This window comes from Eretmochelys imbricata, chromosome 7 (genome assembly GCF_965152235.1).
Source record: "Eretmochelys imbricata isolate rEreImb1 chromosome 7, rEreImb1.hap1, whole genome shotgun sequence".
Taxonomy (NCBI): Eukaryota; Metazoa; Chordata; order Testudines; family Cheloniidae; genus Eretmochelys; species Eretmochelys imbricata.
The window spans coordinates 32,075,909-32,091,323 of NC_135578.1; the positions used below are offsets into that span (position 1 = coordinate 32,075,909).

At 49.3% G+C, this 15,415-nt stretch overlaps 3 protein-coding genes across 4 annotated transcripts; 2 read left to right on the plus strand and 1 right to left on the minus strand.

Annotated features, from left to right (window-relative positions):
• Positions 1-61: 61 nt before the first annotated feature.
• On the minus strand, positions 62-4,464 carry MRPL49 (mitochondrial ribosomal protein L49). 2 transcript variants are annotated; one of them, XM_077822646.1, is made up of 4 exons: positions 4,305-4,464; positions 3,927-4,092; positions 1,387-1,511; positions 62-227 (listed from the first exon to the last, which is right to left on the minus strand). In XM_077822646.1, exons 1-4 carry the CDS (start codon positions 4,398-4,400, stop codon positions 81-83), a joined length of 534 nt encoding a protein of 177 aa, XP_077678772.1. In that variant the 5' UTR covers positions 4,401-4,464; the 3' UTR covers positions 62-80. The 2 variants fall into 2 exon arrangements, with proteins under 2 accessions (XP_077678772.1, XP_077678773.1); XM_077822647.1 differs by having other exon boundaries at positions 4,320-4,457.
• A 13-nt stretch (positions 4,465-4,477) lies between these two features.
• On the plus strand, positions 4,478-8,759 carry FAU (FAU ubiquitin like and ribosomal protein S30 fusion). The gene is made up of 5 exons (XM_077822648.1): positions 4,478-4,602; positions 6,053-6,140; positions 7,231-7,375; positions 8,310-8,365; positions 8,599-8,759. The coding sequence occupies exons 2-5, from the start codon at positions 6,066-6,068 to the stop codon at positions 8,722-8,724; spliced, it is 402 nt and encodes a 133-aa protein (XP_077678774.1). The 5' UTR covers positions 4,478-4,602; positions 6,053-6,065; the 3' UTR covers positions 8,725-8,759.
• Positions 8,760-9,905: 1,146 nt separating this feature from the next.
• On the plus strand, positions 9,906-11,542 carry ZNHIT2 (zinc finger HIT-type containing 2). The gene has a single exon (XM_077822783.1). It carries the CDS (start codon positions 10,044-10,046, stop codon positions 11,322-11,324), a length of 1,281 nt encoding a protein of 426 aa, XP_077678909.1. The 5' UTR covers positions 9,906-10,043; the 3' UTR covers positions 11,325-11,542.
• The last annotated feature ends 3,873 nt before the right edge of the window (positions 11,543-15,415 follow it).

Sequence of the window (15,415 nt, forward strand, 5' to 3'; positions counted from 1 at the left end):
TCTGAGCAAGAAAACACATCCTCCTCAGAAGGGGATAGATAGCATCAATCAGCACAAAGAAAACAGGATAGTTGGTTTATTTAAAACCCCTTGTTCAACAACCACTCTTTCAGTTCATTGTCAAAATAACCCTTGATACGGATGCTGCAGGTGATTTCGTTGACTTGAATAGGTGGTGGTTTCCCAGCGAGCTGAGTGAGGAACTCCTTAACTTCCTCTTCTAGGGCCTGAGGTTAAAGAAACAGAACAAGAATACAGTCTCAATACAACTATCAAATAAGGACAGCCCAAAAGTTTAGGCATCAAACACTAGGCCATGCTTTCAGCAGTTAAGAGCTAGTTTGACTGTCTTCGTTTAAAGCTGTGTAAGGCATAACACTAAACAGTTCAGAGATGTTATGTTGTTAATTAGGTCTTGTAGGATCTGCCAGAACAGCAGTGTCAGTGCTCCAGCTAGTCTGGAATTTTGTTTCCTGGGGTGGTAGATGATTCGCTAACAAATATAACTCTCCATTTTCTGCATCCATGCAAGGAGGAAAGTGATCTCTCCGCAAGGAGGAAAGTGATCTCTCCTCAAGAAAAAAAGCTTTGCTCCTTATCCTGGACTAGTATAGCATCCCTATTAGCCTTTTTCCTAACTAATATCACTGTAGTGGCTGATACCCTGGGGAATATGTAACTCTCTTACAAAGCTATATTTAGGGCCCTACCAAATTCATGGTCATGAAAAACGTGTCAAACCATGAAATCTGGTCTTGTGTGCTTTTACCCTGTACTATACAGATTTCATGGGGGGAGACTAGTGTTTCTCAAATTGGGGGTCCTGACCCAAAAGGCCGTTGCAGGGAGGTCACAAGGTTATTTTAGGGGGTTATGGTATTGCCATCCTTACTTCTTTGCTCATACCATGCCATGCTACCCTTACTTTTGCGCTGCTGCTGGCCAGCAGCTGCCATTCTCCAGCTGCTCAGCTCTGAAGGCAGTGCTGCCACCAACAGTGCAGAAGTAAGAGTAGCAGTACAACAACCAACCCACACCCCCTCCCCAGTAACCTTGCGATTCCCCCCTCCCCACTCCTTTTCAAGTCAGCACACCTACAATTACAACACCACGAAATTTCAAATTTAAATAGCTGAAATGAAATTTACCATTTTTAAAATCCTGTGACTATGAATTTGACCAATATGAGCTGTGAATTGGTAGGGCCCTAGCTATATTCCTGTGATTGGCTGTGAAACTGACTTCTGCAGGACACATTCAGTATATTTTCTCCTATTATTAAATTTGCTTTCCCTTTTGGGGTAAGGAGAATCACCGAATATGCATTGTTTAAGAATCTGTATTATCACTGGTAGGCTGTTAGGAATGCGTTGGAATGGCACGTACCCAGATATCTCCTTCGATTTTCCTGATGACAGTCATCCTCCTGTTGCCACTGGTGATGTCCTTATAGACTGGAACGTTGTGCATGCGGGAACGTCTCACAAAGTAAGGAAGGGCAGGTGGAGTATCTAACCAAAAAAAACCTGATTTCAACTCTAGGCCAGAGCACTGTTTGCTCTGCATGCTCCACTAGTGAGCCCAGATCAGAAAAGTGACCCTGGTGAAGCTCAAGTCATCTCAGTTTGCAACTCTACTCTCTGTACCACAAACTCCCAGTACCATCTAAAATCCAACTGGGTTGTTCCTGGCTAAGCCAGTCACTGGTAAAAATGCAGTCAGAATTTAGCTGACTTACGCATTATGGCAAAACAGATGCCTGCTCATATGCCAGTAGCTTTGCTAAAAAAGTCTGACTGGAATAAATTTTAGTCACTTTTCTGATACCAACTGCTTAACAAGGCTTGTATTTCTCAAGCTTTAGAAACAGAGGGGTAAGCCTATTCCAGTCAAAGAGGCAGCATAACCTGCTGGAAGGACTACTACAAGCCTTGATCACTTTTTCTGTACCTTACTCTTAAAGCCACAAATCCTTGAAATAAAACATGCAAGCAACAGTGACGGTAGCTCAAATTAAGTTACAGGAAGCAAGAACAGAGTTAGGGGCCAGTTTGTGTTGTTAGAAGTTTAAAAAAAAAAAAAAAAGTACTGCAGGTTGGATGCCTTCTGATCTGAGAAAATGTATCTTTTTGCTCTAGGCTCATATACCCTTTAGGGTTATGCAGCACTATGGGGGGAAATTTTCAGAGACAAATGGCACCCAGCTCTTTAACTGTATGAAAACTTCCTCAGACTAAAAATAATAATTTGAGTCATAGGAATATAACACTGTGACCAAAACCCTCCACTTTAATATCACATGGAAAAATGTTTTGAGGAGCATACGGGACTTGCCAACATTCAGTGCATTTACTACACCATAACCCATAATCTGGTGGAAAAAACATAGGCGTGACACTAGTTCCCTTTCACTTAAGAGCACTGGATGTTCTAAGATACTCTAGAACAGTGGTCACCATGATCCCAGAGGATCTCCCAGTCTATCGCAGTCTCTGGCAGTGTAGCGGGGCTGCTGCTACTGGTGCTAAGGCTTGTTCTCTGTCTGCTGTGGGCCCCAGGGGTGGGGGAGAGCAGGGGTCTCCCTCTGCATACTATTGCTACCTGCAAGCACTGCCCGCGTAGCTCCCATTGGCCAGGAACAGGGAGCTGTGGCCAATGGCAGATGCAGCACTTGCAGAGCCATGTGCCCCCTGCATGGGCACGTTGGTCCCTCCCAGGAGTGGAGCGGGGCAGACAGCCTGCCTTAGCCTCACTGCGTTGCCGACCAGGAGCCACCCACAGTAAGTGTCACCCAGCAGGAGGCTGCACCCCAGAGCCAGCACCCCAAACCTCCTCCTGCACCCTGACATTCTGCCCCAGCCCTGACCCCCCCGTACTGAAACTCCCTCACAGAGCTTGCATCTCTCACCCCCTACTGCACCCCAACCCCCTGCTCCAGGCTCAGCCCAGTGCTCCTTCCCACAGTGAACCCCCCAGCCCACAGTCCACACCCCCTCCCGAACCTCGAACCTCAACCCTCTACCCCAGCCCAGTGAAAGTGAGTGAAGTTGGAGAAGAGCGAGCAGAGGAGATGGGGGGATGGAGTGAGTGGGGCAGGTCTTTGGGAAAGTGGGGTGGGGGGGTGTTGATGCTGGGTTGCCCTTAAATTCAAAAAAGTGACCTTGCGCATAAAAAAGGTTGGAGACCACTGCTCTAGCTCAGGCCAAAGCTGGTCTTCCTCACAACAGCACCATTTTGGACTCATTTTATTGGTGGGAGGAGCTAGTCAATGCAGAACTGGGATACAGGCACAGCACACTAGATCAGCACTCAACAACAAAAACAGCGAGGAGTGCGGTGGCACCTTAAAGATTAACAGATTTATTTGGGCATAAGCTTTTGTGGGTAAAAAACCCACTTCTTCAGATGCATGGAGTGAAAATTACAGATACAGGCATAAATATATATTGGTACATGAAGAGAAGGGAAGTTCTCCACGTGTAAGGTAACTGTCTTCATGTCCTCGCTGTTTTTGTGGATACAGACTAACATGGCTACCCTTCCGATATTTGGCATTCAAGAACAGTTGCTACAAGTAAGCTTGGCAGAATGATTGTTTGTTTCTGAAGGATAATATCAATGTTTTATGCAGCTTTTTCAATTTAAATTTCCAGTTGTGCAAAATCATGGATTTGAAGCATTTTATTGATTTAAATGTTCACAGTTGTGGGAAATTAAAGACATATTGAAATTAAAAGTTAAAGCTTTATATCCATTAAAATACAAACTCATCACATATCAAAATATATAAAGTAAATATCCTTAAACCAAATTAAGTTCTCAAGCAGTATTTTTACGTGGACTATCTGTAAATGTCAATTATCAATAGCAATATTTCAGTGGTTTGGGTGCATGCAGTGAAATTGACGGGTGCCCCATACAGTTACCTGATGGCGCTCTCCAGCCAGACGGGGTGGGGTACTGGGCGTGTTTGGGGGGAGCAGGAATTCTGGTGGGTGGAATGAGTCTCTCCACAAATTTATATTCTTCAGTGGATTCCACAATCCCGGGATAATGGGGGTGGTGGGTCTCAGTTTTGTCCCGGGACGGATTCTGAAATGCAAGGGGGGGGGGAGGGTAAATAACCGTCAGGTGCTATCCCGCCTGCAGCAGCCACGCGCTGCCTGTCCCGCCCCACGGCGGGCGCCGTTTCAGTGCGGGGCAGGAGAGCCACCCTCTAGCCGCGTAGCGCTGTGGGGGGGGCGGGGAGTCTGGGCTGCAGGCGGTAAGGACGATCCGGCCACCTGAGCCCCCGTCCGCGGTACCTGCTGGGGAGTCACCTGCAGCAGCAGCCGGGCCCCCACGCCCCACACGCTACCCGGCCGCCTCCTCAGCCCCGCTAGGGCTACCGTCGCCGCCATTTTGCTGCCGCGTCCGGCTGGCACCGCGGGGAGGGGGCGGGTTGTGACGTAAAAATAGGACGCCTCCGCGGGCGACAGCCGATTGCGTATGACGTGACGCTTTACGCACCGCGCGCGTCTCCCTGTACGTATATCAGTGTGCGCGCTCCTAGTCAACTCCTTTTTCTTTCCGGCTCCATTTTGTACGGTGCGGCGTCTCGTGGTGAGTAAGGCCCCGGTGTCCTGCCCGCCTGAGAGCGCGGCCTCGGGGCGCTCCGCGGGGCTGGATCAGGTGGTGGGGGACGCCGGTGGGAGCGTTGGTTTGGTGAGAGGGAGGGCAGGGATTCAGAGCGGGGCGGGACTCGAAGCAGCCCTCGCCTCTCCCGTCCCCCGGCGACTCGTGGTTCGGGGGCACCCGCGGGCGGCAGGGGGCGGCTGGCCGCTGTGGTGCGGGTAGGAAACCCACCCCTTAGGTGAGTGAAGGGAGGAGGCTCCCCCGCCTCTTCCTCCGGTGGGCCAGGAACAAGGAGGCCCAACGAGGGAAGGGCCGATGGGTCTGACAGGCAAACGGTGAGAGGGGTTGAGGCTGACTCCAGTCCTGGATTGTGACTGGTGAGGAGGTCCCTGGATGGTGCCGGGTGCCTTGTGTCGCCCCCCAAATTGCTGGTGATTGGGAAGTGGCTCCCCATTCTGCATCTCTTGGTAAAGTTGGCTAGCTCAGCTGGGCACTTTTAATCCTCATTCCCTAGTGAACCACTATTGGCTTCTATCCCCAGATCTGGGAGGAAAGTGGAGTCAGTGGGTGTTAGAGCAGGGGAGGGCTGGGCATCAGAACTCCTGGGTTCTGTTTCAGGGGCATACTAAGGATGCTGCTAAAAAGCGTATCCAAACTTCCACGTTAGACAACCTTTCAAACTAATCCAGGCCCAGCAGGTGGCATTGATTTTTTTACCAGTACCGTCTGTTGCTGGGGTGGCAGCAAAGTCCATCTGGGGAGGAACGTCAGTAAAGTTTCCTTGTTTATGCCCTAGCAGATCTGCTAGGGAAGGTGCAGAGACTGACTTTGTTGGGAGGGTGCAGAGACTGACTTTGGCTAGACTGTGCTCGATCTGGGGTAGTCAGAGCAGAATTCCAGGGCCTTTGGAGATTCCTGCCTTTGCCAGGGTTTGTGTATCCTGATTGCATTGTGTAAGTAATGATTTACTGCTGCAGGCTCAGTCACTTAACTTATGTTTCAATATGGGATTCACAGCTAGAGAAGGAGGCTGGAAGTCAGGTCTTCTGAGTTCCTTCACTTGCTCTTGTGTTTTAAGCAAGTGACAGGACTTATGGGTTCTGTTTCTGGGTTTGTCACTGGGTCTGGAAGGGTGGGTGGAGGGAGTGGGGCCTAGTTTTTACAACAAGGGTGCTGGTAGTCAAGACTCCTGGGTTCTATTCCTAGGTGTTTCACTGGCTCATGGTGTCTGCTTGTTTTCTGTTTGGGTTTTTATCTGTAGAGCTCCCAGTAGGTTACTGGGTAGCTGCGGTGAAATCTGACAAGTAAGCTGCGTGTGTCTCTCAGCCTGTCTAATGTAATGTAGCCACAGAATGCGACACCTAACGTTTTTAGCCTGCTGTGGGAATGGCCTGATCTTGGGTAACTTGCTCTAACTCTTCTTGTTCTGTCCACTCAGCATAGCTGGAACCATGCAGCTGTTCATCCGTGCTCAGAACCTGCACACCCTTGAGGTGTCTGGACAGGAAACAGTAGCTCACATTAAGGTAAGGATTTGCTAGCCACATACTTTTTTTGTGCCCCACCCCATGTCACCCTAAACACGTCTGTTGGGCTTTTCAGTGCATCCTTCAGCTGATTGCTCCTGCCCGAGGGGAGGGGAAGGAGCAGAATTGCTGCTGATTTCTGATCATAAATATTGGCAAAGAAAGTATTGGGCACTGCATGTCTCTTTCCTCTGCTTGATCTGTGTTGAAGGTAGCCTTATGAGAGAATCCTAGGGACATGGCTGCCCAAAGCTGGAACACATCAGGCTTTGATCTTGACATTATACACTGTGTATGTGCTTCCAAGTCCAGAACTTGGATGGAAGACCTTCACAGAAAGCCATGGTGCTCTGGAGTTGAGTCAGTAAGGGGCATTCTGCTGATTCCAGTTTCCCAGCATGGTATTGGAAAGGGCTGTGCTGCAGGGGGTGGGGTGGGATTGAGCCCAGGAGGGGTTGCTCTCACCTCTGAGTCAATGCTGGACTCAACCAGTACTCCCTGGTGTCTGCTCCTTCAGAAGAAATATTAAATGTTCCTGATTGCTTATCATTAAAATACCTCTGGCACTTTGACACCAAATTGTAATTGGGGTAATTGCATTTGGCCTTGCAGTTTGAATGAAGGGCTGTTAGTTTCACCCTATAACTCAGTGGTACCCCTCCCCACTGCCACTCTAATCAATTTGGTCAGGCTTTTCTATAACTCCTGTCTGTCCTAGTGCATGGATTCCTTTCCCTCCATGGCATTTACCCCATTCATATCCCCAGAGACTGTTGGAATGCATCATCTCTTTCCCTGCAAAGCCAGTCTCCACAGATCTAACTCTCCTCCTGAATCAGTTCTTCTCACTCCTGATCTATGTCAGTGGGATCTGAACTCCTTCCAACCACTCAACCCTTTTAGCATTGTGCTGCCCAGAAAGAAACTCTTTGATCTGGGATACTGTGCCCCCCTGGATAGCACACCTCTACCTCATGTTATGGGGAGGATTACAGTGACGCCTGCTGACTTGAGGAAGGTGCTTGATTAGCTTTGCTCTCCTGGCCTTACCAGCTGACTGTACCCCTCTGTACCTTGTGTCTCCTATCAGGCTCACATTGAGTCCCTGGAGGGCATCGCACCTGAGGATCAGGTGGTTCTTTTGGGTGGAACTCCCTTGGAGGATGAATCTCTCATTGGGCAATGTGGCATCAGCGAGTTTACCACCCTGGAGGTGGCTGCTCGCATGCTGGGTGGTAAGTATTAAAAGGTTCTGGGAGAGGTGGACTAGACTCAATTTCCAGATAAAGCTCCTGGACAGGTGGAAGAGGCATGCAAAAGAGATCCAGCCCACTGTGCTCTTTAGCTGGGTTTCAAAAGTGGATGGCCAAGCTGTTAACTCCACCAGCTATAGCAGGGTCTTGCTAGACTAAGACCACTGTAGCCATTGGGGCTCTGAATGGTGCATGAGATGCCAGAGGACCTGGAGGATGCCTGTGTAAAACAAGCTTGCTGGGTCTCTGCCCAGTGTACAGGGATTCACATCAGACAGCACTGAGAGGCCCCTCATATTCAGTCTGTGGCCCCCCAGAGTGAATAGAACATACTGAACTCCCCTCCAGTCCAGGACTGAGGCCCGTTGGGTTGGTTGTGGGAACCTTGTCAGTCCTTTGAGGTACATTTATACTGTGATTTAAAAAAAAAAAAAAAAAAACGCTCCCAAACAACAATACCCACAGCACAGTCTGAGCATTGATCAGCTGACTCAGGCTGTGGGGCTAAAAATAGCAGTGTAGATGTTCTGGCTGGAGCCAGAGCTCCGAGACTCCCTGTTCACATGATCTCAGAGCCTAAGCTCCAGTCTGAGCCAGAAAGTCTACGCTGAAGTTCTGTAGCCCTGTGAGAATAAGTCAGCTGATCTGGGCCAGCCATGGTCTTAGTCTTCTATTGTAGACATACCCTTAGAGGCCCCCAGTCACCCATGTCTCTTTTACAAAGGAGGTTCAGGAACCAGTTACCAGGGCACTGGTGACACATGGGTTAACTTAAAGGACTGGTGAATAAAGTGCAGGCCCTGGAATAACAAAGTTGAGATGAATCTGGCCACCAGGGCAACTGTCCCAGCCACACTGTACATATTACCCAGTGTCCTGTGGCGCTGAGTGCAGCCCTCCTGATTTCTCTCCCCAGGTAAGGTCCATGGCTCCCTGGCTCGTGCTGGGAAGGTGAGAGGCCAGACTCCCAAGGTAAGAGATTCTTTTGGTGCATTGATGTACCCTCACCGAAGGGTGGTAGTGGGGGGGAGCTGTTTCACCTGCTGCAGACTTTGAGGGTTTGTTGCACTTTATCAGTAAACACTTTGAGACCACCACAGCCTTGTGGTTCACACAGTGGGACTAGGAGCCAGGAGTCCTGGGTCTAGAATGGGAGTGCCCCCTCTTGGCATGTTGCTAAGCTAACTGTGCTCTCTCCCTCAAAGGTTGCCAAGCAAGAGAAGAAGAAGAAGAAGACTGGCCGTGCCAAGAGACGCATGCAGTACAACCGGCGTTTTGTCAATATCGTGCCAGGCTTTGGCAAGAAGAAGGGCCCCAATGCTAACTCCTAAATGACACCTCACCCAATAAAGCAGATGTCACCCAAGCGTGCTGTCTTGTGGCTGCTTTCATTCTCAGGGTCTGGGGGGGAGGGAGGGGAGGCATTCTCTTCTCCCTCCGCTTGCATGTGAGCTGGCTTTGTTCAAGATGCCCTTGAGTCCCAGCCACTCTCAACCACTCCTGCCTGCTTGTGCTTCAGATTCCTCTGGGGCACTTCAAGGGAGGGAACCAGCTGTGAGAGACTGAGAAAGAGAAGTTGAGAAGGAGCTAGGACAACTGGGGATGACCCATAGGTTGCCCTACCTGTGGTCTTCACTCTGAGTTTACATACCACTGCATGTTCACTGGAGCCTCTGTACATTCCATGTCCTGTAGGCAACCTTCATTACTGGCACTGCAAGCAGGCAGGGGAATGAGTTCTGATTTTCTCTCTATGGGCTGAATTCTGAACACTCCCAGTATGTCTCCCTGGGGCTTCTCATTTTGGTGCCCAAAATCTAGTGGGGGGGTGGGGAGAAACCCTTCTGGAAGCTGTAGCTATGATGAGCAGGCAACTGTTTATCCTCTGCTTAAACAGATTAGTAGAAACAAAGAACAAAAAGACTGATCATGTGCTCTGAGCTGTGCACTAGCTCAGTCCTGTTTTCCACTTCATTTAGACTAAAGCATGGAAGACATGAGCAGGGCTCTAGTGCTGATCACTTCGGATAGCTCGAGTCTGTGTGCTTCTGTGCACCAGTTTCTCCATCTGTAATATAGAGATGATACTTCCAAGGCAGTTATGGCTTAATGTGTCAGCATTTGAGAAGTGCTGGGACAAAAGGGCCGAGTGTTACTCCACCTGCCTTTTCAGTGATGATGCTGTGCGGCCATGCTGCTGCTTTTGGTATTGCTGGATCTAATTCTGGGAAGAAGGAAATGTACAGACTTCCATGGGACTTTATTCTGCAAGAACCTGATGCAGTTTTGCTGCAGCTGCCTCTGAGTGTGGAGCAGGCTTATTTTTTTTTTTCCTGGCAGCTGTAGTAGTGACGCGGGTGATCAACGCTGTGACTATTCAGATATAGGTGCCAGCCTTGTAAGGGCAGGGGCGGCCACAATGTTGCGGACTGTCATACCCTGAAACAGCGTGACCCTACGCCGGGGTCGCCGGAAATAGCCGAACGGGGGGGGGAGTTCCGAAGCTGAGAGGCGAAACGCCCGAGCGTTTCCGAATCTAGGGCGGAATTCTTCGAAGTTGTACGAGCCCTTCCGAGCCGAAGACAGAAATAGCCGAACCACACAGTGGCGGTTGCGAACCCCCTCGAGCGCCTCTGAGGTGAAGGCGGAAATGCCCGAGCGGTGGCGGAAATGTCCGAGCGCTGCCAAGATGGAGGCGGCTGAACCCTGCGGCCTGTGCCTGCGGGAGCGGGCCGCTTACACGTGCCCCCGCTGTAACATGCGTTTCTGTTCGGTGCCCTGTTACCAAGGCCACGGGGCCTGCGCCGAGGCTTTCCACCGCCGGCAGCTGCTGCTCCGGCTCCAGGGCCAGCGGGGGGACCCGGCCTCCCGAACCCGCCTGAAAGAAGCCCTGCTCCGGCTGCGGGAGCTACGCGAGCTCGGGGATGCGGAGCCCCAGCTAGGCCGCGACCCTGAGGACCAGGACGACGGTCTGTGGGAGCGGCTCAGTCCGGCCGAAAAGGCCGCCTTTCAGCGCCTGCTGAGCAGCGGGGAGATTGGAGCCTTTCTGCCCCCGTGGAGGCCCTGGTGGTGGGGATGGGGCCGGGGGCTGGTCCAGGAGCTGGGGGGTGCTGAGGGTGCCCAACCCCCTGCTGTCCAGAAGCCAGAGAAGAAGACCCCAAGCTCGGCACCCATCCACCAGCCACTGGTACCCCAAGGTGCTTCCCCCCCCATGGGCACCCAGCAGCCACAGGCGAGCTCAAGTATGGCACCCACCCAGCAACCTGAAGAAATGCCAAGCCCAGTTCCTGCTGTGCCTGCATCCGTTCCACCACTGAGCTCCCTGACCTGCAGCCCAGCCTCACCCCTGGTGTGTTTCCAGCTGCCTAATGTCCTTTATGCCTACGTCTTCGCCCTCACCCTCTACAATGGGGACTTGAGTGAAGATGAGCTGCTGCCTGAGTTCTCTGACATGGTCCTGGATGTCGCTGGGGCATTGGGTGCCAAGCAGGTCTTCCACTCCACAGCAGAGGCGCTGCAGGCTTCCCTCCAGGCAGTGACAGCCAGCCGGTACCCTGAGTGCCCCCTGGGGAATGCAGGTGCTATGATGGCAGTGGCCCAGATCCTGATGGGGGAGAATCAAGCCATGCAGAAAGGCTACAGCCTGGCAGCCCTCTCCCATCTTGCCAGGCTGCTGGGCAAGGCCAAGAAAATGGTGCCAACAGAGAAACGGCCCAGGGTGTATGGCGCCAAGAAGAAGTGTGAATTTCTGCTCTCCTGGGTCAATGAGAACCAGGAATCTTTGACTGTCCTGGCCCTAGAGGTGCAAAGGGAATATAAAACCCATTTGGAGGCAGTCAAAGAAGTAGATGTAGTTACCAAAGAACTGCAGAAGATGTGGGGTGGGAAACTGCCCCCTGCAAAAAAGCCATTGATCGAGGAGTTGGACTGATGGCTGGAACTTAGTCATCCCTAAAACCTTCCACACTTAAAACATTGCGGGAATTGGACCCATTTAGAGACCAGATTATTTTTTTAAGTGGGAAAAACTGAATGAACCCTCTCTTGGTGAATAGCTATTTTAGATAAATCTACCACACTGAGTCTTGGCACAAATGTTGATCTGGTTTCTAGGGAGTTGACCTGTTGCAATAAAAAGAGCAAAGCAGCTGGCTGTGTGCATTCCTGTCTTTCATTCAGCAGGATCCTTGGTGTGTTCCATGCGCTTAAAGCTTTGGCTGTTACTTTGTTGGTTTCAAAGTTGGTGTGTTTCCCACTGGTGCTGCAGAAACCTCTAGCTGGTCACAGAGTCCCATACTATGTGTTTTGTATCCTACCAAGTATAGATTTTTTGCAGAAATCATCAATAAAAGGACAGCTAGACACCATCATAGCTAGAGTTGCTGTAAACTAGAAAACTAGCATTGCAAGGACAAACATACTCTGCATCCTTACATCAGTGCTGACAGCTGTTATAAACCACTCAACAGCAATAACAGACCATGAAAAGTTCTTTCTTTCCTGTGCATTAATATGGGAGATGTATTCCCCCAAGTCCTACTCTGCATCATTAGACAGGAGCTTCAGCTGAAATAAGTAAAAAAGCTCCTGTTGAGAGAGAGGCCGGACCCATTCACAGCTCAGGAGAGAGTGAGAGACAGTGGCAGGAAAGAGAGCGAATGAGTATCAGGTATTTTTAAGATCTGATATTTTAATGTATGTAGTCTTATCTAGTTAATATTTATTTAGCTCTCTAAGCTATTGTAACTGATCACTGTGGCAGGAATGTAAGAATTGCTGGCCTGGATGAGACTCATGGTCCATCTAGTTCGGTATCCTATCTGTGACACTGCTCCAGATGCTTCAGAGGAAAGTGTAAAAACCCCACAGTAGGCAGATGAAGTGTAATCTGCCCTTGCTGCTCTGTAGGAGTTAGACTGCCTTTAAGACCTAAATAGCAAGGTTTAATATTCCTTCCATAATGTTGTTTTGAATTATGATAACTGGATATTCTTGATATTCATATAAATAGTTTATTCCTTTTTTAATCTTGCTGAATTCTTCACCTCAATGACTTCCTGTGGCAGTGACTTCCACAGTCTAACAATATGTTGTCTGCAAAAGGTGTGTTTCATTTTATCAGTGACACAAAATGCACAGCATGGGACTTTGATTAAAGGTTTGCAGGATTGTTGGAAAATAGGCCCATTTCCAAACTGCCCTAGGGTGTCACAGGTGAATTTCATGGTGTCTCAAAGAGAGGGATGTTGTCCCCTAAATATTTTTGGAAAGCTATTGGTGTCCCTAAGTCCCATTGGTTTGGTGTGATTAGTTAGAACACCTTAGTCTTACACTCTGTCCTATGGGGCTGGTGATGGGTGGAAGGCTTCATAGAATGATACCCTAAGGTTTTGGTGTGAGAGAGGTTGAATTTGTAGCCCTTCAGGGCATGCTGCACAGCCTGTCTGTTCTTTTGCTTGGGGCTGAGAGCCAGCTACGGATTGAGAACCATTGGGCATTTTATTTGTGGTGGGTTGGTTGAGTGAGGGAGAATCAATGGGGAGGGAGAAGTCATGAAAGCTCTGGGGCTTAATCCAATAGAATATGTATGAATTTAAAATAATTCCTAGCTCTTATAATGGTATCCAATTGACCGCAACCCACCTCCTACCTCAAATTCCTTTGCCCAGCCAAAGAAGGGTTAGGGTGTAAACTTCGAACTAGCATTAACCTATCCTGGGTGGAGTGTGGCCCTATGATCTGAGAACTCCATTTGGGCACTAGCTTATGACTCAGTTTTACTGAGTTTACTGGGTTTAACTCCCTGCTCTGACATAGACTTCCTATGTGACCTTGGGAAAGCCGCTTAGCCTTTCTCTGCCTCAGTTTCTTCATCAGTACAATAGGGATAATAGCACTGCCCTACCACATTGGGATGTTATGAGGATAAATACATTAAAATGTTGTAAGGTCCTTGGATACCACTGTGTTTGGGGCCATATCAGTATCCAAGTGTACATCTATGCTTTTATAAAAGATCTGTGGCCCAGCTGCAGCTGGCCAGGTCACCTGACATGGGCTGGGGCTGTGGAGCTATAAAATTGCAATGCAGATGTTCAGGCTGGGGCTAGACTCTCCCTGCTCACTGGGATCTCAGTTCCCCGGGCTCCAGCCCAAGAGTCTACACTGCAACTTTATTGCCCTGCAGCATAAGCCCCCCGAATCTGAGTCAGCTGACCTAAGACACTGTGCCATGTTGTTTTTTTAATCAAAGTGTAGATGTACCTTAGGCTACACGGAGGGAAATGAGTTACTGAAGGTCATCCAGCAGGCCGGTGGCAGACTAACACGGCTGTTACTCTGAGAGCTGGGAATAGAACCCCAGTCTGCTGAGTCCCAGTGCTCTATCCTCTAAGCCACATGGCCATAAACATCTAATCCTTGGCTATAGGCCTTCAGGGAATCAGAATAACATGTTCCATACAGACACCATTCTGTATCAGTCTGCAGGGTTTTCCTGACTGCTGCTGACTCTTCCTTGGCTTCAGAGCCTGCGGCCTTTCTGAATGTCCCATACCCCACAAACACTTAGTTGAGACTACGATGTAGATGTGCCCTTTTATGTTGGTACATGATTGAGCCCTGTGGGCCTGTCATGGACCTAAGGCCTAAAGGGACCATTGTGATCATCCAGTTTGTTTTTCCCCATCCCCCACAGATGGGCTGTAGAATTTTCCCCAGAAGCTAGATTAAAGCATGTGTTTTAGAAAGAGATCTGTTTTGCTTTAAAGACTCCAGGTGGTGGCCAACCCACCCTCCCCTGGTGAGCTGTTCCAGTGTTTACTCACCTTCCCTGCTAGGAAATTGCTTTATTTCAAGATTACATTTGTCTAACTTCAACTTCCAGCTATTGGATCTTGCTGTGCCATCCTCTGCTAGACTGAAAAGCCCCATCTATCAGATACTCAAACAGCCCCAGGCGCAGAAAAGAGCTCCTAGGCCAATGAGGGGAGTAGAGAAGCAACCTTATGAGAGGAGACTGAAAGAGTAGGTTTGTTTAGCCTGGCCATTAAAGGGTGAGAGGGGAATCTAATCATGCTCTATAAATGCACAAAGGGGATAAATCATAGGAGGGAGAAGAGCTATTGAAGCTAAAGAACAATGTTGGCACAAGGACAAGTAGGGATAAAAATGTCAAGAAATCAACTGAGGCTGGAAATGAGAAGAAGATTTCTACCCATTAGGGGAGGGAGGTTTTGGAGCAGACTCCCCCTGAAAGGAGTGTTGCCTATTTGGTTGATTATTTCCTAGAATCATATCATAGACTTTAAGGTCGGAAGGGACCATTATGATAGTCTAGTTTGACCTCCTGTACAACGCAGGCCACAGAATCTCACCCATCCACTCCTGTAACAAACCTCTCACCTATGTCTGAGCTATTGAAGTCCTCAAATCGTGGTTGAAAGACTTTGAGGTGCAGAGAATCCTTCAGCAAGTGACCCGTGCCCCATGCTTCAGAGGAAGGCGAAAAACCCCCCAGGGCCTCTGCCAATCTGCCCGGGAGGAAAATTATTTCCCAACCCCAAATATGGCGATCAGCTAAACCCTGAGAATGTGGGGCAAGACTCACCAGCCAGACACCCGGGAAAGAATTCTCTGTAGTAACTCAGATCCCACCCCATCTAACATCCCATCACAGGTCATTGGGCATATCTACTGCTAATCGTTGAAGATCAATTAATTGCCAGAATTAGTCTATCCCATCATATCATCTCTTCCATAAATTTATCACGCTTAGTCTTGAAGCCAGATATGTCTTTTGCCCCCCACTGCTTCCCTTGGAAGGCTGTTCCAGAACTTCACTCCTCTGATGGTTATAAACCTTCATCTAATTTCAAGTCTAAACTTCCTGATGGCCAGTTTATATCCATGTGTTTAAGATCTGACAGTTTGCTCATCGAGCACCCAAAAGCATCGCAAACAATTGACTTTGAACCCAGATGGAGACTGCATTTAATAAAATCATTGTCACGTCAGTGCATT